The 27,268-nt window shown below is 41.1% G+C and overlaps 1 gene segment (V, D, J or C); it reads left to right on the forward strand.

The window, feature by feature from the left end:
• Nucleotides 1-22,487: 22,487 nt before the first annotated feature.
• Nucleotides 22,488-23,681, forward strand: LOC115156949 (T cell receptor alpha variable 21-like). The segment is given in 2 exon segments: nt 22,488-22,632; nt 22,842-23,681. Coding segments are annotated over 2 exon segments (444 nt in total).
• Nucleotides 23,682-27,268: the final 3,587 nt, after the last annotated feature.

A 27,268-nucleotide genomic window follows, 5' to 3' on the forward strand; every position in this document is an offset into this window, starting at 1 on the left:
ATTAGTCCTGTAAAGCATGAAGTCATAGGTACAGAGGGAAAACCTGTGACTCTGAGCTGCTCATAAGATATAGACTGGAAATGTATTGACCTTTAATGGTACAGGCATTACCATAACCAGGATCTTCAGTTTCTACTGTATAATGGTGCCAGATCAGAAAGTGGTAGTGAACATAATTCTGATAAGAGATATACATCCACAACGTCTCAGACATCAACTGAACTGGTGATAGCAAGTCTAACCCTGGCAGACAGCACTCTACTACTGTTCTCTCAGAGAATATACCCAGTGATACAATGTGTAAAAAAACGCTGTTCTAAAACCTGCAGACCAAAAATTATTTGATGAAGCGGGGATCAAATTTGAACATCAAACCACAATTTCATAACATAATGGCAGAGGTTGAGATCAGAGAATTATGATGTGCTGTGTTCAATCACCAGGTGGTCTAGTGTTTCTCTGTCTTCATATTCAAAGAACTGTGAGAAATATGTATTCTTCACTCTTCAATCAGTTCTCTTCAAATCCATCATTTTTTTAAGTGGTTGGAAAAGCACTTGGGAATATGACGAAGTACAAAAATATTGTTATTTGTAGTTACTCCTCACAATTCACACTGTCTGGTGGTGTAGTAGAAAAGTCCACCTGAAGGGGGTAACCTAACAAAGCACACACACCCCTGAATCAGAGGATGCCATACAGACAGACACCTCCCCATGGTCTACTACTGCATGTAATACAGAACAACATGAAGCATCAACAGTAGGACAGAGGGTGTCAAAGCTCTGTGATAGAGAGATCAGCATTGTTCTGCTCCTTACCTTTTCCACTTCAACCTGACTGACTAGTCATGAGAAATTGGCTGATCCTGCATGTTCTGGCTGCATGCTGCTTTGGTATAACATCACTCTGTTCACCTGTCTCTTTCTGTGCACTTGTTCATTTTATTTATATACATTATTATTATATGTTGTGAAGATATATTTATCTTTCTTTTCAGGGTGCAGAGCAGAAGAGAATGTAATACAGCCAACAGAAGATGTAATGGTCGTAGAAGGACAACCAACAACACTCGCTTGTATATTTGATACAACTGATCTGTCACCATATCTCTTCTGGTACAAACAACAAACAAATAGCAACCCTATGTTTATGCTGAGAAGGGATACGTTTGGAGCTGGGGAAACCGCTACTGAGTTCAAGGAGAGATTTCATGCTGTGTACTACTGTGCTCTGAGGCCCACTGTGACAACAGTATATTCAGCCCCCTTACAAAAACTATATGTTTCATGTGTCCATACAAACATACAGTACCACTGAAAAGTTGGGACAAAAGCACAATATACATTTCAATATACTTTATGTACAGAAGTAGACCTGAATGATTTACTCTGTAGGCTACACAAGTGTTGGTACATTCATTTTAAAAGAATCTGTGTATGTTTTCACAACATATCAAAAAATAAGTTTATCATACTCACTTCATGGAACATATATGTAATTGAAAATTTCTTTAGGCTACTTTTCATTTTATGTGAGCTAGATGTAAGCTTTTCACTTTGGCTAATGTACTGCAAAGAGTGCTTATATCAAATACCAATGAGGTAATATTGACCAATACATTTCTTTACAATCTTTCCTGTCTCTGAACAGACTCCTCCTTCATGTCTGTCAGTTGATGGTGATATACAGGCTGAGTGTCACGGTTGTGTGGAGAGACGGACCAAGGCGCAGCGTGCTCTGAGTTCCACATATTTTATTTAGTGAAACTTACAAAACAAAAGGAAACAAACAACTAACCGTAACATCAGCGGTGCAACATGCACTAACTCAAAACAAGATCCCACAAAATACAGTGGGGAAATGGCTGCCTAAATATGATCCCCAATCAGAGACAATGATAAACAGCTGCCTCTGATTGGGAACCATACCAGGCCAACATAGAAATAAAACACATAGATAGAAACACCCCCCCAGTCACACTCCGAACTAACCAAAATAGAGAATTAAAAGGCTCTCTATGGTCAGGGCGTGACACTGAGATGGACATGGAAGAGAGAGAGAGGATCTCTACCTCTTACTGTAACTCACAGTCACTCTCAGTGTGTTCTGTATAACCATGGTACTCTGTCTGATCAATCATAAAATGTAACAAATGAAAAAGTGACAGAAACTCATTCGGTTATCTGAATATGTTGCAGATTTATACTGTAGATTCTGGATATAAATAGGAAAACAAAATACACTATGACTGAAAGAATAAGCAACACACACACACACACACTGAAAATGAACAATGAAACATTAAAACAAATTGGAATGGAAAAGTGACAAACTCCTTAAGGATATCTGATTGTGTTGCTTATTTATACTTTATATTCTAGATTTAAATAGAAATACCAAATAAACTGAATGAATGAATGCCTCATGTTGAATAAATGAATATCTTGCATCAAGCAACTCTGTTGTCCTAAAATCAAGAAAATACATAGAGATAAATAACAGAGTTTTATCTCATATCCAATAGAGGGAGACTAAGGTAATCATATTTCAATGCAGCCTGGCATTTTGAGGATGTGACAGTGGAATCAAGCAGCAGCAACAAGTCTGTTGTTACTTCTGCTCATCTGACAACTCTCTGTATTTTGGGGTGGGGCTTCAAAGGTTTGAGAAGAGATGGTCCATTCAGAACTAGAAGGAGGAGGATGTTTTTTTAGTATACACAAATCTTGTGCTGTGTATTATCATTTTAAATTCCATTTTCAGCCACAATGTCAATCCCCACATTTATTTAGCTTTAAGTGATTGCATGTAAGTCATCTACTTGTCACATCCTGACCAGTAAAGGGGTCTTTTATCATTGTAGTATGGTCAGGGCATGGCAGGGGGTGTTTGTTTTGTGTGTTTTGGGGTTTTTGGTCTAGGGGATTTTGGTTCTAGTTTTCATTTTCTGTGTTTGTTTTCCAGGTTTGGCCGAGTGTGGTTTCCAATCAGAGGGAGGTGTCTTTCGTTGTCTCTGATTGGAAGCCCTACTTAGGCAGCCTGTTTTCCTTTGGGTTTTGTGGGTGGTTGTTTTCCGTTTTGTGTAAGTATCTGACGGAACTGTCGGTTGTCGGTTTTGTTATTTTTTGTAAAAGTGTTATCTCATTCAAATTAAAAGAAGATGAGCACTATACCCGCTGCCCCTTGGTCTGTCCTTTACGACGCCCCATGACAGAACCACCCACCAAACAAGGACCAAGCAGCGGGGATTGGAGCCCCGAGGAGAAAGATGGATGTGGGAGGCAGAACGACGTTTCTGGGAGAGGAAATTAAGGGAGCTACATGAGGCCGAGAGGCATCCCCCTCCAAAAAATTGCGGGGGGGGGGGCACACGGGGAGTTGGGCAGAGTCAGAGTGGAGACCTGAGCCAACTCCCCGTGCTTATTATGGGGAGCGACGGATCAAGCGAGCACCTTGTTACGCAGAAATGCGCACGGTGTCGCCCATACGCACGCACAGTCCGGTGCAGCCAGTAAGGGCTCCGCAGCGTTGTCGGGCGAGAGTTGGCCGGCAGCCAGGAAGAAGTGCGCCGGCACAACGGATCTGGTCTCCAGTGCGTCTCCTCGGTCCAGTTTACCTTGCGTCTGCTCTACGCACGGCAGCCCTCATTCCCCAGCACAGCCCAGTTCGCCCTGTTCCAGCGCTCCGCCTGTGCCGGGCTACAGTGACCATCCAGCCAGGACGGGTTGTGCAGGCTGTGCTCTCCAGACCTCCAGTGCGTCTCCACGGCCCAATGTGCCCCGTGCCCGCTCTGCGCACCCAATCTCCTGTAAGTCTCCCCAGTCCAGGGAGACCGGTCCCAGCTCCCAGGAGGCATCCAGCGACGCTCCTCAGCCCTGAGCCTCCAGCGACGCTACTCAGCCCTGATCCTCCAGCGACGCCGCTCCTCAGCCTGGAGCCTCCAGAGACACTCCTCAGCCCGGAGTCTCCAGCGATGCCGCGCAGCCCAGCGTCTTCTGAACGGGAGCTACACCCAGAGCCAGAGCCACCTCCGTAGTGGGAAGATTGGGAAGGGGGGGGGGTGTAGCACAGGCCACCTTCCCTTTAAGTTTGGGGTTGTTTTTGTGGGGATTTTGTTTTTGAGGTGCATTCGGGGTCTGCACCTTTGGGGGGGGGGTACTATCACATCCTGACCAGTAAAAGGGGTTATTTGTCATTGTAGTTTCGTCAGGGCGTGGCAGGGGGTGTTTGTTTTGTGTGTTTCGGTGTTTTTGGTTTAGGTTCTATGTTTTCTATTTCTATGTTTATATCTAGTTTTCTATTTCTATGTTGGGTTTTTGGCAATGACCTCCAATTAGAGGCAGCTGGTTGTCGTTGTCTCTAATTGGAGGCCATATTTAGTTTTGTTTGTTTTACTTGTGTTTTGTGGGTGGTTATTTTCTGTATAGCCTGGGAGCCTTATGGAACTGTTTTCGTCGTTTGGTTATTTTGTTTAAGTGTTTTCTTTAAATAAATTAAGAAGATGAGCACTTTACCCGCTGCGCCTTGGTCCAATCCTTACGGCTCCTACGACAGAACCACCCACCTAAAGAAGACCAAGCAGCGGGGTAAGGAGCAGGAGAAGCGTGGAGACAGATGGACTTGGGAGGCGGAACGGCGAATCTGGGAGGAGCAGTGAAGGGAGCTACAGGACCCTAAGAGGGAGCCCCAAAACCTTTTTGGGGGGAGGCACACGGGGAGTTGGGCAGAGTCAGGGTGGAGTCCGTGCTTCCAGGGAGACCGGTCCCAGCTCCACGCAGGAGGCTTCCAGCGACGCTCCTTAGCCCGGAGCCTCCAGCGACACTCCTCAGCCCGGAGCCTACAGCGACGCTCCTCAGCCCGGAGCCTCCAGCGATGCTCCTCAGCCAGGAGCCTCCAGCGACGCTCCTCAGCCCGGGGCCTCCAGCGACGCTCCTCAGCCCGGGGCCTCCAGCAACGCTCCTCAGCCCGGGGCCTCCAGCGACGCTCCTCAGCCCGCTGCGCCTTGGTCTGTCCTTTACGACGCCCCTGACACTACTATAATCAGTACATTCTTGCAGCTGACAGTAATGGTCAGACCATTGAGCCAATCAGAGAGGGGGTGTATGCTCCAGCAGGTAGCAATATTACACTTTCATGCACCTACTCATCTGGAGTCTCTCTTCAATGGTATCTCCAGGACCCTCAATCACCTCCTCAGTATATCCTGCTTATCCTGCATGGTGCTGGATCGCTCCAGGTCTGGATCCTAGACTGTCAGTCAAACTGAATGATGAGAAGAACCGTGTGGATCTGGAGATCTCCTCTGCTAAAGAGAAAGACTCTGCTATGTACTACTGTGCACTGACGCCCAGAGAGAAAGGAAACCTACAAACGCTGTACAAAAACCTAACCTGACACATTCTATACGTACATGACATGACCTACAGGAGATGGTGCAGCTCAAGATTTTTATTTTTGACATGAAACCTGGTGGGTGTGTTTAAAAACCTACAATATGTGAAGAGGAGGAGCAACATTGTATATGCCTACTTATCATTTCAAAGTCATAGCAGTGTTTTGGATTTGCTGTTTTCTAAATAACCAGTTTATGTCTGATCTGTAACATAGACCATGATGCTACTCTGTTATATTATACTGATTTCAGCCATTGTAGGTGATACTTTAGAGGATGATATTACTCCAACCAGTCCTGAGGAGTATTATTTAGAGGGTGGCAGAGTTAAGATCTCCTGTAACTATACAGTAAAGGATAATAATCTCCAGTGGTACAGACAGTACCCTGGATCAGCACCCCAATTCCTCCTCTGCACTACAGTCACCTCAAAGTCCTCTGTAATAAGAGCTAACGCTGATGACCCTTGACTGTCTGTTAATCTGAATAAATAGAGAACCAGTGTGGATCTGGAGAACATCTGATTGAGTGGAGAAAGTTATCAACAGGCACATGAATGAATTTGTCCAAAACACTAAGGCCTAGATTCAATCAGATCAAGCACTTGCGGTGTCGGAGATGTAACTGCATTGGAGCTGTCAAATAGGTGAGCAGCTGCTGTTGATCATTGTCACAAAGCCTAACCTGGTCGGAGAGCATTTCATGCTATTCTGTATGTAAATTCAAGACACTCCATTTAGTCTGAAATGTTACGTTTCATATGGTATGTATTAATTTGTGGATGTCCATCATCCATTTTAAATTATAGGTTATGAATTACAATTCTAACCCTAACACTGTATTTGGCAGTAGGTGGAGCATCAACATTTTCTCCAATTGACAAGACTGAAACATTGCTTCAGAGAGAAATATTCAATTCTGCCTGTGTTGTTTGACTGCGCTAACGCAATTCTACCTCTGACACTGTCAAAACAACAGCTATGTGGATTTTGGCTAAAGTGGACCTGATTGAATAGAGTCCTAAACCCTTCTGTTCTAGCCAGAACCCTAGCCCTAATACTAACCTGAGCTTCATGTCCACAACCCAGATTAACCCTAACCTTAACCTTAACCCTAACCCTATCTTCATGTCCACAACCCGTAAAAACCTTAACCTTAACCCTAAAGCTAACCCTAAGCCTAGCTTCATGTCCACATCCCGGATCAACCCTAGCCATAGCCATAACTCAAGCTTCATGTTCATATTCCGGACCAACCCAAGCCATAACCCCAGCCATAGCCATAACCCGGACACCCTAACCCTAGTTTCATGTTCACAACCTGGATTAACTTCTTTGGCATACTGGTTATTGTTCGGAAGTTCGGATGACTGACGTGCCCAAAGTAAACTGCCTGTTACTCAGGCCCAGAAGCTAGGATATGCATATAATTGGTAGCATTTGATAGAAAACACCCTGAAGTTTCTGAAACTGTTAATATAATGTCTGTGAGTATAACAGAATTGATATGGCAGGCGAAAACCCGAGGAGAATCCATCCGGAATTTCTTTTTTTGAGGTCTGTGGTGGTTAATTTCCGTATTACCAAATGAGGAGAGAGAGAAACTTCACATACCAGTCAGAGTTATACTTAAACTACATCATTAATAATAAGAGCTTTGTAATAGCACTGACTTTCAATGATGCACCATTTCGAATGAACCATTGAAAGTGATAACACAAAGTACAAAGATCTGTTATAGCCAAGATACACCCCTCTCAACCTACATGACGAACAACAGATACATAGAATGCTCACAAGGTTAACCTCTCTAGGGTAGGTGGCACCAAATCGTCCCACCTACGTAACAGCCAGTGGAATCCTGTGGCGCGTTATTCAAATATCTTAGAAATGCTATTACTTCAATTTCTCAAACATATGACTATTTTACAGCATTTTAAAGACAAGACTCTCGTTAATCTAACCACACTGTCCGATTTCAAAAAGGCTTTACAACGAAAGCAAAACATTAGATTATGTCAGCAGAGTACACAGCCAGAAATAATCAGACACCCATTTTTCAAGCTAGCATATAATGTCACATAAACCCAGAAGACAGCTAAATGCAGCACTAACCTTTGATTATCTTCATCAGATGACAACCCTAGGACATTATGTTATACAATACATGCATGTTTTGTTCAATCAAGTTCATATTTATATCAAAAACCAGCTTTTTACATAGCATGTGATGTTCAGAACTAGCATACCCCCCGCAAACTTCCGGCGAATTTACTAACAATTTACTAAATTACTCACGATAAACGTTCACAAAAAGCATAACAATTATTTTAAGAATTATAGATACAGAACTCCTCTATGCACTCGCTATGTCCGATTTTAAAATAGCTTTTTGGTGAAAGCACATTTTGCAATATTCTAAGTAGATAGCCCGGCGTCACAAGGCTAGCTATTTAGACACCCAGCAAGTTTAGCCTTCACCAAACTCCGATTTACTATTAGAAAAGTTTGATTACCTTTGGTGTTCTTCGTCAGAATGCACTCCCAGGACTTCTACTTCAATAACAAATGTTGGTTTGGTCCCAAATAATCCATAGTTATGTTCCAACAGCGGCATTTTGTTCGTGCGTTCAAGACACTATCCGAATGGTAAATAAGGGTCACGCGCACGGCGCATTTCGTGACAAAAGATTTCTAAATATTTCATTACCGTACTTCGAAGCATGTCAACCGCTGTTTAAAATCAATTTTTATGCCATTTCTCTCGTAAAAAAGCGATAATATTCCGACCGGGAATCTGCAATTAGGTAAACAGACGAAAGAAAATAAAGCATGGGGTCGACTCGGGCACGCGCCTAAGCCCTTTGTCCTCTGATCGGCCACTTGTCAAAGGCGATAATGTGTTTCAGCCAGAGACTGCCTCGATATCGTTCAGCTTTTTCCCGGGCTCTGAGAGCCTATGGGAGCCGTAGGAAGTGTCACGTTATAGCAAAGATCCTCAGTCTTCAATAAACAGAGACAAGAAGAACAACACCTTGTCAGACAGGCCACTTCGTGCATGAAATCTTCTCAGGTTTTTGCCTGCCATATGAGTTCTGTTATACTCACAGACACCATTCAAACAGTTTTAGAAACTTTTGGGTGTTTTCTATCCAAAGCCAATAATTATATGCATATTCTAGTTACTGGGCAGGAGTAGTAACCAGATTAAATCGGGTACGTTTTTTATCCGGCCGTGTAAATACTGCCCCCTATCCCTAACAGGTTAAGATTTGTATGAAAGGTATCTATCATACATAACAGACAGTTACTGCTGTGTCAACAGTTTTCATTGTATAGTCCAGTGTCTGGTCCTCCTACTGCAAACTGGAACCGTCTCTCCCTGGTACGGTATAGAACAGAACCATTAGCTCATGTTCTCTGGAATGCTCTTTAGGCTTTATTACCCAAAGGCATCGTAAATCTCCTCTGTCAGTGTTATCTCATAGAGGCCCTCCTCAGTAGAACACACACAAAATAGTTAACAGAACACTATTCTGTCGAATAAAACAACCATTATAACATAATCTTGCAATTTCCATGACAGGTCACAGGCAATTTCAATGCTAGCCTATGGGATATACAAACAGAAAGGACACAGATTGCAGTTCCTATGGCTTCCACTAGATGTCAACAGTCTCTAGAAAGGGTTTCAGGCTTGTTTTTTGAAAAATGAGCAAGTAGTTGTAGTTTTTCCAAGGTGTCTCTCATTAGAAAAGTAGTCTTGTTGGCGAGTGAATGAGGTGCGCGCTCTTCGTTATTTATCTTCCCTATTGAACATACTATTCTCCGTCTTAAATATTATTGTTTATTTAGATATTAGAGTACCTGAGGATTAATTAGAAACATCGTTTGACTTGTTTGGATGAACTTTACCGGTAACTTTTTGGATTAGTTTGTATGCACGTTGAACGATTGGATTACTGAATCAAGCGCACCAACTAAACGGACATTTTTGGGATATAAAGGACTTTAATCGAACAAGACAACCATTTATTGTGTAGCTGGGACCCTTGGGATTGCAAACAGAGGAAGATCTTCAAAGGTAAGTGATTTATTTTATCGCTATTTGTGATTTTTGTGATTACAAACATCTGCTATTTTGTTAGACCACAGCGCCATCAAGTGGAGTCTCTAGTGCATAAATCATTTGTAAACTGCTATCACAATATCCGAAATCAGCACCACAGTTACTGGTTGTGGAGTATGTGGATATTACACCAGGGTTCACTCTAAATCATGACAAAAAATCCAAATGTATGGATCTGGAGATCACCTCTGCTGATGTGACAGACTCTGCTCTCTACTACTGTGCCATAGAGCCCACAGACAGTCTGACACAAAGATGTGGGATGAAGGCTTTTTGTTTGGAATGATCTTCATCCTAGTCAACAATGACACAATATTCTACTATTTTTATTGAAGGTTTATTTGCAGATGGTATATATAGTATAGCATGGTATTATCTATTGAAAAAACAAACAAACAACAACAACAGCAAAAACAATACATTTTCAGATATAAATGAAGTCTAAAATAATCTGAGGAGGAGGCCAATAGGAACTGAAAACCCTTAACCACCAACCACAGAAGAGGAGTTACATATCCAGTTATCAGAGGAGGGGCCTCATAGTCAAACACTGGTATAGGCTGGGTATACCTGCAACCATGAGGATGTCTCTGTAGAGGAACTACTCAGCTCTCTCACTGTATTATCTCTCAGTTGGTTTATCTAGTCTGTGTCAGGATGTCACTCATATTACTGTTTCTCCTCTCAGCATTTGTAGGTGAGTGCTGAATTCTCAGCTTAAACCAAATAACATTTTGAAAACAGTGACATTGCTTTTTTCAGTTAATGATTGCATTTGCATAAGTCACATTTTACTGGAAAGTTTCAATTCTTTCTCTTGTCATACTTTATGGACACCTAATCCATGTCTTTTGGATTCTCTTTAGGAATAAACATTAACACAATGACAATATTTATGTTGTTGCAGCTGATAGTATGGAGCAGGAAACAATAACTCCAGTGAAGCCTGAAGTCAATGCTCTCCAAGGAACAGACATCACTCTCTCCTGCAACTACAAGGGCAACGTTAATAATCTACAATGGTACCGTCAATACCCCGGATCCAGACCAGAATGTCTTCTTTGGATCCTACCAACCAACAAGTATGTACAGAATACATCCATTACGACTCCACGACACACTGGTAGACTGAATGAAGAGAAGACCCGTGTTGACTTGATGATCTCCTCTGTTGAATTGGAAGACTCTGCTCTGTACCACTGCGCCTTGCAGCCCACAGTGACAGGAAACCCAGACACACTGTACAAAAACTTGTCAAGACCCTTGGGGATGAACAGTGCATTGGTAGAGACATTGTGTTCTGCTCAATCAGTTATATTTAAAGTACATTAATAAATAAAAAATTATCCTACATCTCTACATCAATTGTAAATTAAGAAAGAAAACACATTTAATATAAATATTATTCAGGAAATAATCCTTTATATTGTCTGCATCTTCCTGGTGTGACACAAATAAATACAGAATCAAGAACATTTGTTGTTTTCTTTCCTTAGAGTAGTGGTTCCCAAACGTTTTCACTCGGTGTCCCCATTCTGACATTGTGGAGCCCCCACGCGTGCATCAATTTCTATGGGTACAAACACTGTTCATGACACAAACTGTTCACACCCCTTTTGTTGGGGTGCGAAGAACATTTTGCCATTTTAAATAATATTTTCTAATGTTTATTCTTGGGATATTTGAGTGACAAAAAAATTAACAATGTCTGTGGGATAAAAAAACGAAGGTATGCAATGAATAACATGACAAGAGAAAGTTTAAAGACGGACTGAGTTCCTTAAAACTCTGCGCCTCCCCTGCCGACCCCACAGTTTGGGAACCACTGCCTTAGAGGATTAAGGGCAGTAATAGTCTTATTATGCGCCATTGTTTTTGGTGAACAGCATACAGTTTGAGAGAATATCAATAGAGGGCAGTCATGAGCTGAAATGTCTCTATTCAGAACTACAGCAAACCCATGCAGACAACATTTTGCAACAATCCAACACAGAAAGAAAGCTGAACTGAAATACCCAACCACCTTTAGTGTAGAGCGGTGGAGTTACAAAGTCAATGAGTGCTTTGACATTACAGTATGTAGTCTACAATATGTTTTAGGAGAGGATAGTGATACACTCTTACCTGACAGCGCATAAAGCCAGTCATTCAGACCCCATGAAGATGTTTAATGCAATTCTTCTTTTTTCAAGGTTCATTGGTAAGTGCACAGGTTTTGCACCGCAGTTTTGGATTGCGGATATACGTCGATTTATTTATTTTTTAATGTAACTAGGCAAGTCAATAACAAATCAATTCTTATTTACAATGACAGCCTACCCGGGCCAAACCCTAACAACGCCAGGCCAATTATGCACCACCCTATGGGACTCCAAATCACAGCGAGTTGTGATACAGCCTGGAATCAAACCAGGGTCTGTAGTGACACCTCTAGCACTGAAATGCAGTGTCTTAGACCGCTGCGCCACTCGGGAGCCCCAGACAGACTCTGCTCTGTACTACTGTTCTCTGAGGCCCACAGTGACAGGAAACCCAGACACACTGTTGAAAAACTGATCCTGACAATATAAACACAGAGAACCTGAATCTGAGACCCCTAGAACCCCTAGAAACTGAGTCTGAATAGCTCTCATCTTCCATTCATTATGTTCCCTTCTTTTAATATGAAAGTTATTACCAGACTTTATATTTGGAAATAAAGTAAATATGTCATGAACATCAGAATATTTTCATATGACTAAACATTATCTCATTTAAATGTATCTGAATTGATTCCATCTTTACAGTGATTTAGTAAACCAAACCTTCATCACCTCCACCATACTTAATTAAGAGCCACCATTGAATGGGTTTTATGTTATAGGCAGGAGATACAAATGATCTTGTTCAAACTGTACATATGATTACAGGAGACATATTTTGTGAATTAGTTTGTACAGCATATACAGTAGAAGAATATTAATTGAATATGTGTACGTTTTCAAACATTTATTTTCAAATAAGTTAATCATAATCACTTCATAAATAATTTACGTCATTGTCAGTATTTACCATATTATTTGAGCTAGAGGTAGGTGTTTCACTTTGTCTCTAATGTACTGCAAAGAGTGCTAATATAATACTGACAAGGTAATATTGACCAATACATTTCCATTCAATCTTACCTCTTGCTGAACAGGCTCCTCCTTTATGTCTGTCAGTTGATGGTGATATACAGGCTGAGATGGACATGGAAGACAGAGAGAGGATCTCTACCTCTTACTGTAACTCACAGTCACTCTCAGTGTGTTCTGTATAACCATGGTACTCTGTCTGATCATTTGGCTGGTTCTTGTTGTATTCTGCTTCGGTATGATGGAACCTTTTCCCTCATTGGTTTATCTTATCTTTTACTAATTTTAACTATGGTTTTATGATTTCTAATATCTTTCAAATTATCACTCAGTCTTTCTTTTCCCCCCAGAGTGCACAGGAGACAATGTGAAACAGCAACCAGGAGGTGTGATTGTTACAGAAGGAGGACTGGTAACACTGAGTTGTCAATATAACACCAGTGCTAATAATGCATATCTATATTGGTACAAACAAGAAGCAAATGACTTCCCTAAACATATGCTGAGCCGTTATTCATTTGGATCTGGAGACAACGCTGCAGGGTTCAAGGAGAGATTTGATGCCCGTCTCGATGCAGACTCAAAATCAGTCCCCTTGACGATCCAGAGGTTGCAGGTGTCTGACTCTGCTGTGTACTACTGTGCCCTGCAGCCCACAGTGAGAGGAAACCTGTGCACACTGTACAAAAACCTGGAGAAAAAAACTGACATCCCCTAGACATCCCCTCATTTTTTATTTCATCATTACTTTGTGTAGACAAAAAACACACACTGAAAATGAACAATGAACGATTTTCAATGAACAATAAAAAACAAATGTTGAAAATGTTGAATGGAAGAGTGACAAAATGCAATCTATCTGAATGTGTTGCTTATTTATACTTTAGATTGTAGATTTAAATAGGACATCAAAAAACTGTGAATGAATGAATGCCTCATGTTGAATAAATGAAGATCTTGAAGATCTTGCCTAAAGCAACTCTCTTACCCTAAAATCAAGAAAATAAATGGAAATAAATAAGACAGTTTTATCCAATATCCAATAGAGGGCGACTAAGGTAATCATATTTCAGTTCAGCCCTGCATTTTGAGCATGTGACAGAGGTATCAAGCAGCAGCAAGAAGTCTGCTGTTACTTCTGCTCATCTGACAACTCTGTATTTTGGGGTTGACAACTCTGTATTTTGGGGTGGGGCTTCAAAGGTTTGAGAAGAGACGGTCCATTCAAAACTAGAAAAAAGAGGGGTTGGGGGGGAGGAGTGGCGGGACACAATGAAAATAGTCCAGGTAGCCATTTGATTACCTGTTAAGGGGTCTTATGGCTTGGGGGTAAAAGCTGTTGAGAAGCCTTTTGGTTCTAGACTTGGCGCTCTGGTACCGCTTGCCATGCGGTAGCAGAGAGAACAGGCAATGACTGGGGTGGCTGGGGTCTGACAATTTTTAAGGACCTCTTCTGACACCGTCTGGTGTAGAGGTCCTGGATGGCAGGCAGCTTAGCCCCAGTGATGGGCCATACGCACTACCCTCTGTAGTGCCTTGCGGTCGGAGGACAAGCAGTTGCCGTACCAGGCAGTGACGCAACCAGTCAGGATGCTCTCAATGTTGTCCAACAGGAACAAGGTAACCAGATACTAAACCCTGATTACTCCCTTAAGGGGAACTGACCTCACCCCTCATTTGCTGACCTCAACCCCTCCTTCACCTAATCCACAGATATCCATCTGTCTCCCCTATATCAACACGTCGCTCTCCTCTCCTCCAACAAACACATTCCAAAGCCTTCTGGCTTTCTACAGAGAACCTTTAATTTTCTCATTTGATTCTATGCTTCTTCTCTATCGTTTATTTAATATCTCCATGTTCAAAATGTTGAACCCAACAATAGTTTGTCGGGGATGTGGACACCAAGGAACTTGAAGCTCTCAACCTGATCCACTACAGCCCCGTTGATGAGAATGGGGTCGTGCTCGGTCCTCCTTTTCCTGTAGTCCACAATCATCTCTTTTGTCTTGATTACGTTGAGATAGGTTGTTGTTCTTGCACCACCGGACCAGATCTCTGACCTCCTCCCTATAGGCTGTCTCATCGTTGTTGGTGATCAGGCCTACCACTGTTGTGTCGTCTGCAAACTTGATGGTGTTGGAGTCTTGTCTGGCCATGCTGTCGTGGGTGAACAGGGAGTACAGGAGGGGACTGAGCACACACCCCTAAGGAGCCCCCGTGTTGAGGATCAGTGTGGCGGATGTGTTGTTACCTACCCTTACCACCTGGTGGCGGCCCGTCAGGAAGTCCAGGATCCAGTTGCAGAGGGAGGTGTTTAGTCCCAGAGTCCTTAGCTTAGTGATGAGCTTTGAGGGCACTATGGTGTTGAACGCTGAGCTTTAGTCAATGAATAACATTCTCACAAAGGTGTACCTTTTGTCCAGGTGTGAAAGGGCAGTGTGGAGTGCAATAGAGATTGCATGATCTGTGGATCTGTTGGTGCGGTATGCAAACTGGAGTGGGTCTAGGGGTTCTGGGATAATGGTGTTGATGTGAGCCATTACCAGCCTTTCAAAGCATTTCATGGCTACAGACATGAGTGCTAAGGGTCAGTAGTCATTTAGGCAGAAGGGAGCAATAGTGATTAGTTCAAGAAAAGGTTTGATTCCAGGCTGAATTTCACATCTAGCTCTGTCCACTTGATGATCCAGAGGTTGCAGCTGCCTGACTCTGCTTTTTGCTACTGTGCTCTGAATCCCACTGTATAATCCCACATACACAGAAAGAGACAAGGATTTCATAGTGTCATCATGGCCTTGTTACATCAGAGTGGCTGAGGAATTTACTGATTCTTGTTGCATGTTGTTATGGTATGATAATATTACATTCCTAATTTGTTTTCTGCCTATGCTCCAAGCACTTCATTTTTTCAAACATTTACATTACATTTTAGTCATTTAGCAGACGCTCTTATCAAGAGCAACTTACAGTAGTGAATGCATACATTTCATAATTATTTAAATTTTTTTCAATACTGGTCCCCCGTGGGAATCGAACCCACAACCCTGGCGTTGCAAACACCATGCTCTACCAACCGAGCCACACGGGACATATGTTTAAGTTTTCTACAACTACTACTAATTTTATACATTTTAATTCCCTATATCATGTTGCTTAACTCCCCTCTCCCCTAATACTAATGTATGTCCTTTTCCAGAATGCAGGCGAAGACACAGTCACTCAGCCACCAGGAGACCCAGTCACTCAGTCACTCAGCCAACAGGAGCTGTGACCATTACTGAGGGAGGACAGGTCACACTGGACTGTCAATTTCAGACTTCAGTTACTGCAAATGTGTCCTGTTCTGGCACAAGTATGAAGCAAATGACTTCCTAAAGTTTAAGTTGGGACATTTTTCTTTAGGAAGTATAAATGCCAGTGGATTTGAGGAGAGAATTGATGCCTATCTAGATAAAGACTCAACATCTGTCCGCTTGACGATACAACAGTTGCAACCATCTGACTCAGCTGTGTACTACTGTGCTCTTAGGCCCACTGTGACAACCGGATATACAGCCCCCTTACAAAAACTATTTGATAGTGTGATTAACAGTTAGACTCTTAGAGAGCCTGGTGTAAGCTCCTTCTCAATGATTCCTATGGTAGAGTTAAAGAAGTTGTTTCACGAACCTATGACACAAGTTTGCTCTCTCCTTGCCTACCTATCTCACAGTAGGCATGGACTCTTTGCTGAGAAATGTACTGAATCTTTCTGCATGTTGTCAAGGTACGACAATATTATTTTCCGTATTCATTTAATGCCTTTGCTCCAATCCTTTCTTTTATCAAACATATATTTATCAGTACAATACTACCAGTATGAATTTCATACTTTTTTATTTCCTCAATCATGTTGCTGGATTATTTTCTCCCTAATACAAATGTGTATTACATTATTTTCCAGAATGCAGAGGAGAAGCCTCAGTCACCAGGAGATGTGATCACTACTGAGGGAGAACAGGTCACACTGGACTGTCAATTTGAGACTCAGATGGATACGAATCTAAATCTGTTCTGGTACAAACAGGGAGCTAAAACCTTCCCAAAGTACATGCGACTTTTGGATCAAATAATGCCATTGAATTCCATGAGAGATTCGATTCCCATCTCAATTTGACTACATTTAAATCCGTCCCCTTGATGATCCAGAGGTTACAGCTGTCTGACTCTGCCGTGTACTACTGTGCTGTGACAACAGAATATACAGCCCCCTTACAAAAACTATTTGATAGTATGATATAACTCTCTTAGAGAGCCTAGTGGAAGCTCCTCCTCAATGCTTCCTAAGGCAGAGTTAAAGAAGTGGTGACACATACTTGTGTGTTTGGTCTCTCCTTACCTACCCATCTCACAGCAGACATGGAATCTTGGCTGAAGAATATTTTGATCCTTGCTGCATTTTGTTGTGGTATGATAAAAAAATATATATATATTTGCTTACTAGCCATTGGTTAAATGATACCTTTCTATTATCATGTAAAATAGAGAAAGTTGCTCACTCTATATGCTTCTAATGATTTAATGGGTATAAATCATCAAACAGCCTTTCTTTTTCAACGTATATAATTTCTCTCCAGAATGCAGAGGAGACAGAGTGTTACAGACAAAAGGAGTTGAGACGGCTACTGAAGGAGGACAAATAACACTTGCCTGTCATTACGAAACAGACGATCCAAGTCCATATCTATTCTGGTACAAACAGGGAGCAAACGACTACCCCAAGTATATGCTTATGCAGCAAAAATTTGGAACTGGGTACAATGCTGCTGACTTCAAGGAGAGATTTCACGCTGATCTAGATGCCAACTCCAAATCAGTCCCCTTGACGATCCAGAGGGTGCAGCTGTCTGACTCTGCTGTGTACTACTGTGCTCTGAAGCCCACTGTGACAACAGGAGATACAACCCCTTTACAAAAACATACTGAGCTACATAATTACAGTACACCTGTCTGTACAGTATACAGCACCACTTTAAAATGTACACTTTAACCTTCTCACTACCTCCCTGATACTACCAAGACTAGTGGTAGCAGATGATGATAATCATAGTGATGATGATGATGATGATTGTAGAGTAAGTAATTTTTTTAATAAAGCCAATAAAGCTACCTCTTCCAATTCAGCTCTAAATGTCAGCCTAGTCTCATAGACTAGACGTATAATAGTACATTTGAATCTGGGACACTGAAATTATCATGACATTTTGTGTTTGTTATGGTTACATAAGACAGAAAGTTACTTAAGGCATATCCTTAACCCTTTTAACTAACCCTTCCCCTAATCCTAACCTTAACCCTTTAACCTAACTCCTAATGCTAACGTTAATGTTAGCCACCTAGTCAAATAGTTAACTTCAGCCACAACAAATTGGAATTCATAACTTATCATACATTTCGCAAATTCGTAACGTATTGTACGTTCAGCAAATTCGTAGCATATTATACAAATTGTAATTCTTAACATATCTTCAAAATGGATGATAGACATCCACAAATTAGTACATAATATTAGTACACAATATATACGAAATGTAACAAATCATAGTAAATGGGGTGGTTGGATTTACTTACAGGATAATACGAAATGCTCTGAGACCAGGTTGTAAATGTAGATGTAAGAGACATTAAAATTCCATTACAATATCGTATAGATTAGAAAATAGACCATTGCTTTATTTTTACAGTTGGCCTACTTAGATGAATTTAGAAAAAGCAATATTCAGTATTGTGAATAGAGTAAGCATCAACCAGCATCAACCACAAGAGGGCCACATTATCAAGTAAGTGTTGCTTTCTACTCTAAAATGACTTGTTTACAGTATTTGGACATCCGCTCTATGCTGTGCTGCATGGTCTAGGTCTGTGCTGCTACAAAGACAGGAATCAAGAGAGCACATCAATTTCTATATTGTAACATCAGTGTGTCTTGCTCTGTGTATCCTATGATAATTATGGGACATTGGCTGTGGACCTCTGTTGTTCTTGCTGCACTTATCTTTGGTAGGATACGGCTCTCACTATCTTTTTCTCATACCCTGATGTCACTGGAATCCTGACATGTTGTGACCATGGGACTTTAAGACTCTATCTGCGCAAAGCAAAATAAATGAGCATCAAAGTTTTCACATTCGAGAACTCAGAACTGTTTTGCAATTAATTGTTCTTTCATAACCCATTAATATTATCACCTTAAATGTGCCTAAAGTGCAGAGTATCAAAATCCTGAGACATTTATAAGTCAGTTTGTCAATCTTGGTCTTCTGAATTAGACATGTTCAGTTTTTAAGAAAACTGTACCTATTTGAATACATAAATAATAGAATAACACAATTTTACCAAGATAGAGTAGTAACACCTCATCAAATACATTAGGAAAGACAAATGACTATCATTACTGAACACCGATGTGACAACATCATTTACTTTAAGACTTCTGACAGTGTTGTTATTTTTGCTTGCATGCCATTATTGCTGGCTAGATCAGCTTAGACCATACTTAGAGAGGGACGTGTTCTGATTGGTCTGTCTGTATTTGCTCAGGCTTGTGATTGGATTGCAGGTAGAATCTTATAGAACCAAGTTGAAATGTGTTTATGCAGATAGAACTTCCTAAAAAAAAAAAATCACTTAAAATTCACTTTTTCAAAGATCTGACTACACAGACCATGAAGAACCATCCAAAGATCAATTAGATATGATGTGACTAACACATTTTCCACAAAAATGTCATATAGAACCCATGCCATTCTTCTTTGTTTCCAGAGTGCAGCAGAGCAGACAGAGTTAGTTACGCAGTCGAAGAGAGAAGTGGCTTCTTATGAAGGAGAAGATGTGTCTCTAAGATATAAATATAACACCAGTTAATCAGCTCCATCTTCTGGTACATTAAATGCACAAATGATTACCCTGAATATGTTTTGCAGAAGGATGTAATTGGACCAGGGGGTATTGATGATAGATTCAAGTGGAGATTTAACCTCTACGGGATCGTTGAGCTAATGTGATTAGCAAGAGGTTGTATGTAACAAGAAAATTTCCCGCCCTGGACCTAGCTATCTTCCTCCTCCTATGGTGCCTTTCATTAAACACTTGCTGCGCTCTGCGCTTGAAACCAGCTCTCTGTCTCCCTTGTGTTCATTACAAAATTATTATTAGTCTAACTGCACTGTACAATTCACAGGAGCTATTACAGTGAAAAAATACAATGCTATTGGTTGAGGAGAGTGCACAGTTATGTACATCAAAATGTATATATTAACCAATTAGGCACATTTGGGCAGACTTCATACAACATTTTGAACATAAATACAATGGTTCATTGGATCAGTCTAAAACTTGCACATACACTGCTGACATCTAGTGCCAAAACCTAAATTGTGCCAAAATCTAAATTGCGCCTAAACTGGAATAATACACTGTGGCCTTTCTCTTGCATTTCAAAGATGATGGATATATACAGTTGAAGTCGTAAATTTACATACACCTTAGCCAAGTACTTTTCATTTCATTTTTTCACAATTCCTGATATTTAATCCTAGTAAAAATGCCCTGTCTTAGGTCAGTTAGGATCACCACTTTATTCTAAGAATGTGAAATGTTAGAATAATAGTAGAGAGAATTATTTATTTCAACTTTTACTTCTTTCATCACATTCCCAGTGGGTCAGAAGTTTACATACACTCAATTAGTATTTGGTAGCATTGCCTTTAAATTGTTTAACTTGGGTCAAACGTTTCGGGTAGCCTTCCACAAGGTTTCCACAATAATTTGTGTGAATTTTGTCCCATTCCTCCTGACAGAGCTGGTGTAACTGAGTCAGGTTTGTAGGCCTCCTTGCTCGCACATGCCTTTTCAGTTCTGCCCATTCTCTATAGGATTGAGGTCAGGGCTTTGTGATGGCCACTCCAATACCTTGACTTTGTTGTCCTTAAGCCATTTTGCCACAACTTTGGAAGTATGCTTGGTGTCATTGTCCATTTGGAATACCCATTTGCGACTAAGCTTTAACCTTCTAACTGATGTCTTGAGATGTTGCTTCAATATATCCACATCATTTTCCTCCCTCATGATGCCATCTATTTTGTGAAGTGCACCAGTCCCTCCTGCAGCAAAGCACCCCCACAACATGATGCAGCCACCCCCGTGCTTCACGGTTGGGATGGTGTTCTTTGGCTTGCAAGCCTCCCCCTTTTCCCTCCAAACATAACGATGGTCATTATGGCCAAACAGTTCTATTTTTGTTTCATCAGACCAGAGGACATTTCTCCATGTGCAGTTGCAATCCGTAGTCTGGCTTTTTTTATGGCAGTTTTGGAGAAGCGGCTTCTTCCTTGCTGAACGACCTTTCAGGTTATGTCGATATAGGACTCGTATTACTGTGGATATAGATACTTTTGTACCTGTTTCCTCCAGCATCTTCACAAGGTTCTTTGCTGTTGTTCCTGGATTGATTTGCACTTTTCGCACCAAATTACGTTCATCTCTAGAATACAGAACGTGTCTCCTTCCTGAGCGGTATGACGGCTGCATGGTCCCATGATGTTTATACTTGCGTAATAGTGTTTCTACTGATGAACGTGGTACCTTCAGGCGTTTCATCCCAAGGATGAACCAGGCTTGTGGAGGTCTACAATTTATTTCTGAGGTCTTGGCTGATTTATTTTGATTTTCCCATGATGTCAAGCAAAGAGGCACTGAGTTTGAGGGTAGGCCTTGAAATACATCCACAGGTACACCTCCAATTGACTCAAATGATGTCAATTAGCCTATCAGAAGCTTCTAAAGCCATGGCATCATTTTCTGGAATTTTCCAAGCTGTTTAAAGGCACAGTCAACTTAGTGTATATAAACTTCTGACCCACTGGAATTGTGATACAGTGAATTATAAGTGAAATAATCTGTCTGTAAACAATTGTTGGAAAAATGAATTGTGTCATGCACAAAGTAGATGTCCTTACCGACTTGCCAAAACTATAGTTTGTTAACAAGAAATTTGTGGAGTGGTTGAAAACGAGTTTTATTGAATCCAACCTAAGTGTATGTAACAGTCCGACTTCAACTGTAGAATTGTGAAAAAGAAAAAGAATAAAGAAAGCATTTCCAAGCCATATTATGAATCATATCATAAGGTTTATTTGCAGGTAATACATACGGTATTGCATTGTTGAGCCATTGAAAAAACAAACCGTATCATTCTCTATCCATTTCCAGATTGAAATTACATCTAAAATGAGCTAATGAGGAGGAACTGACAGTTTGTGGTTTTACAAACATCTGTTATTTTGTTCGACCACAACGCCATGAAATGGAGTCTCTATTGCATGAATCATTTGTAAACTGCTATCACAATATCCGAAATCAGCACCACAGTTACTGGTTATGGAGTATGTGGATAATACACCAGGGTTCACTCTAAATCATGACAAAGAATCCAAACATGTGGATCTGGAGATCTCCTCTGCTGAAGTGACAGACTCTGCTCTGTACTACTGTGCCATAGAGCCCACAGACATTCTGGTACAAAGATGTGGGATGAAGGCTTTTTGTTTGGAATGATCTTCATTCTCATCAACAGTGACACAATATTCTACTATTCTTAGTGAAGGTTTATTTGCAGATGGTATATAGTATAGCATGGTATGGTATTATCTATTGAAAAAACAAACAAACAACAACAACAGCAAAAACAATACATTTTCAAATAAAGTCTGAAATAAACTGAGGAGGAGGCCAATAGGAACTGAAAACCCTTAAACAGAAGAAGAGTTACATATCCAGTTATCAGAGGAGGGGCCTCATAGTCAAACACTGGTATAGACTGGGTATACCTGCAACCATGAGGATGTCTCTGTAGAGGAACTACTCAGCTCTCTCACTATCTTATCTCTCAGTTGGTTTATCTAGTCTGTGTCAGGATGTCACTCAAATTACTGTTTCTCCTCTCAGCATTTGTAGGTAAGTGCAGAATTCTCAGCTTAAACCAAATAACATTTTGAATATAGTGACATTGCTTTTTTCAGTTAATGATTGCATTAAACACTAAGTTGCATTTTACTGGAAAGTTTAAATTCTTTCTCTTGTCATATTTTATGAGCACCTAATCCAAGCCTTTTTTATCATGAGGAATAAACATTAACACAATGACAATACTTATATTATTGCAGCTGATAGTATGGAGCAGGAAACAATAACTCCAGTGAAACCTGAAGTCAATGCTCTCCAAGGAACAGACATCACTCTCTCCTGCAACTACAAGGGCAACGTTTATAATCTACAATGGTACCGTCAATACCCCGGATCCAGACCAGAATGTCTTCTTTGGATCCTACAAAGCAGCATGTCTGTACAGAAACAATCCATTGCGACTCCACGGCACACTGGTAAACTGAATGAAGAGAAGACCCGTGTTGACTTGATGATCTCCTCTGTTGAATTGGAGGACTCTGCTCTGTACCACTGCGCCTTGCAGCCCACAGTGACAGGAAACCCAGACACACTGTACAAAAACCTGTCAAGACCCTTGGGGATGAACAGTGCATTGTACTCTGATCAATTAGTTATTATTTAGAGTACATGAATACATATTTTTTCCTGCATCTCCACATCAATTGAAAAAGAAGAAAGAAAACACATTTAATATTAATATTATTCAGGATTTAATACTTTATACTGTCTGCATCTTCCTGCTCTGATATAACATGATCAAAGATACTAGTCAGAATAAATACAGAATGAAGAAAATGTATGGTGTAGTTTTGCTTCCTTAGAGCAACTTTTTCACTATGTGCCCCCATTGCAGCATTGTGGAACATCCCGCGACCTCAACCCACCTATTTTTGTAAAGGGTACAATCACTGTTCATGACACAAACTGTACACACCCTCCCTGTTTGTGGAGAGAATTTAGCAGTTTTTAAACTTATTTCCTGAAATGCTATACATTTAGTTATGGGGTGCAAAGAAAAATGTTCTGTTTTAAATAACATTTTCTAATGTTTTTCATGTGATATTTGAGTGACAATTTTTTTTACAACATCTATGGGCTAAAAGAACGTTATAAAAAACTTTAGCTGACATGGGCTAGTTGATCTGGACATTGCTTACAAGTTATAAATAGCTCTCTAAGGTCTTCAATGAATAACATGACAACTGATGATGCACTACCCAATTTCGAAATTGCAACTTGTGCATTCTACTATTACAAATTTCAAGAATAAGTATAAAGCCAAACTGAGTTCCTTAAAAAAAAAATGTGGGGTTGGGAAGACTCCTGCTCCGACCCCTCGCACGCCCACTAGGGTGCACGCCCCACAGTTTGGGAACCACTGCCTTAGAGGATTATGGGCAGTACTAGTCTTATTCTTCTCCATTGTTTTTTGTGAAGAGCATACATTTTGAGACAATACCAATAGAGGGCAGTCATGAGCTGAAATGTCTCTATTCAGAACTACAGCAAAATCATGAAGATGACATTCAGCAGCAATCCAACCCAGAAAGACAGTTGAACTCAAATACCCAACCACCTTTAGTGTAGCGAGGTGGAGCTACAAAGTCAATGAGTGCTTTGACATTACACTATGTAGTCAACAATATGTTTTAGGAGAAAATAGTGATACACTCTTACTTGACAGCGCATGAAGCCAGCCATTCAGACCCAATGAAGATGTTTTATACAATTCTGCTTTTTTCAATGTTCATTGGTAAGTGCATAGGTTTTGCAATGCATTTTTGGATTGCAGACATATGTCGATAAAGCATTTATGGTTCATGAATTGCAATATGATTTATTCAAAACATGTTTACCATTATTTATTTCAGTTTTTTTTTTATTTTTTTTTATTTCACCTTTATTTAACCAGGTAGGCAAGTTGAGAACAAGTTCTCATTTACAATTGCGACCTTGCCAAGATAAAGTAAAGCAGTTCGACAACATACAACAACACAGAGTTACACATGGAGTAAACAACATACAGTCAATAATACAGTAGAAAAAAATAAGACTATATACAATGTGAGCAAATGATGTGAGATAAGGGAGGTAAAAGCAAAAAAATGCCATGGTGGCAAAGTAAATAAAGTATAGCAAGAAAAACACTGGAATGGTAGATTTGTAGTTTGAAGAAAGTTCAAAGTTCAAATATAAATAATATGGTGCAAAGGAGCAAAATAAATAAAATAAATAAATACAGTAGGGGAAGAGGTAGTAGTTTGGGCTAAATTATAGATGGGCTATGTACAGGTGCAGTGATCTGTGAGCTGCTCTGACAGCTGGTGCTTAAAGCTAGTGAGGGAGATAAGTGTTTCCAATTTCAGAGATTTTTGTAGTTCGTTCCAGTCGTTGGCAGCAGAGAACTGGAAGGAGAGACGACCAAAGGAGGAGTTGGCTTTAGGGGTGACCAGAGAGATATACCTGCTGGAGCGCGTGCTACAGGTGGGTGCTGCTATGGTGACCAGTGAGCGGAGATAAGGGGGGACTTTACCTAGCAGGGTCTTGTAGATGACCTGGAGCCAATGTGTTTGGCGACGATTATGAAGTGAAGGCCAGCCAACGAGAGCATACAGATCGCAGTGGTGGGTTGTATATGGGGCTTTGGTGACAAAACGGATGGCACTGTGATAGACTGCATCCAGCTTGTTGAGTAGGGTATTGGAGGCTATTTTGTAAATGACATCGCCGAAGTCGAGGATTGGTAGGATGGTCAGTTTTACGAGGGTATGTTTGGCAGCATGAGTGAAGGATGCTTCGTTGCGAAATAGGAAGCCAATTCTAGATTTCACTTTGGATTGGAGATGATTGATGTGAGTCTGGAAGGAGAGTTTACAGTCTAACCAGACACCTAGGTATTTGTAGTTGTCCACAAATTCTAAGTTAGAACCGTCCAGAGAAGTTATGCTGGATGGGCGGGCAGGTGCAGGCAGCGATCGGTTGAAGAGCATGCATTTAGTTTTACTTGTGTTTAGGAGCAGTTGGAGGCCACGGAAGGAGAGTTGAATGGCATTGAAGCTCGTCTGGAGGGTTGTTAACACAGTGTCCAAAGAAGGGCCAGAAGTATACAGAATGGTGTCGTCTGCGTAGAGGTGGATCAGAGATTCACCAGCAGCAAGAGCGACATCATTTATGTATACAGAGAAAAGAGTTGGCCCAAGAATTGAACCCTGTGGTACCCCCATAGAGACTGCCAGAGGTCCAGACAGTAGGCCCTCCGATTTGACACACTGAACTCTGTCAGAGAAGTAGTTGGTGAACCAGGCGACGCAATCGTTTGAGAAACCAAGGCTACTAAGTCTGCCGATGAGGATGTGGTGATTAACAGAGTCAAAAGCTTTGGCCAGGTCAATGAATACGGCAGCACAGTATTGTTTCTTATCGATGGCGGTTACGATGTCGTTTAGGACCTTGAGCGTGGCTGAGGTGCACCCATGACCAGCTCTGAAACCAGATTGCATAGCGGAGAGGGTGCGGTGGGATTCGAAATAGTCGGTAATCTGTTTGTTGACTTGGCTTTCGAAGACCTTAGAAAGGCAGGGTAGGATGGATATAGGTCTGTAGCAATTTGGGTCAAGAGTGTCACCTCCTTTGAAGAGGGGGATGACAGCAGCTGCTTTCCAATCTATGGGAATCTCAGACGACACGAAAGAGAGGTTGAACAGGCTAGTAATAGGGGTTGCAATAATTTCGGCAGATAATTTTAGAAAGAAAGGGTCCAGATTGTCAAGCCCAGCTGATTTGTAGGGGTCCAGCTTTTGCAGCTCTTTCAGAACATCAGCTGAATGGATTTGGGAGAAGAAGAAATGGGGGAGGTTTGGGCGAGTAGCTGTGGGGGGTGCAGTGCTGTTGAATGCAGTAGGGGTAGTTAGGTGGAAAGCATGGCCAGCCGTAGAAAAATGCTTATTGAAATTGTCAATTATAGTGGGCTTATCGGTGGTGACAGAGTTTCCTATCCTCAGTGCAGTGGGCAGTTGGGAGGAGGTGTTCTTATTCTCCATGGACTTTACAATGTCCCAGAACTTTTTAGAGTTGGAGTTGCACGAAGCAAATTTTTGTTTGAAAAAGCTAGCCTTGGCGTTTCTAACTGCCTGTGTGTATTGGTTTCTAACTTCCCTAAAAAGTTGCATATCGCGGGGGCAGTTCGATGCAGGTTGCAGTAATGAGGAGGAAATAATATCAGCCAGAACTGAAGAGTGTGTATTTGAGGGTGAAGGTGTTACTTTATCCTGCAACTACACTGGCTCCTACACTACTGATACTTTACTGTGGTACCAACAATACCCCAGATCAGAAACATAATTCCTGCTCCTCATCACTGAAGGAGGGTTAAAGACACATAATCAATTGACCCATCCTCGACTGTCTGTTAAACTGAATGAAGATAAGATCCATGTGGATCTGGAGATCTCCTCCACTGAAGTGACTGACTCTGCTCTGTACTACTGTGCTCTGAGGCCCATAGTGACAGGAAATCAAAAAACACTGTACAAAAACCTGACAACATACAGTATACTGTAGAAAGAAAGCCATAACATAAAACATTTCATGTTGGTGTCAAGAGGAGGGGCTGTAGTTTTGTTCAGGAAGTAGCTAGTTAGTCAGG

Source organism: Salmo trutta, chromosome 21 (assembly GCF_901001165.1).
Source record: "Salmo trutta chromosome 21, fSalTru1.1, whole genome shotgun sequence".
NCBI lineage: Eukaryota > Metazoa > Chordata > Actinopteri > Salmoniformes > Salmonidae > Salmo > Salmo trutta.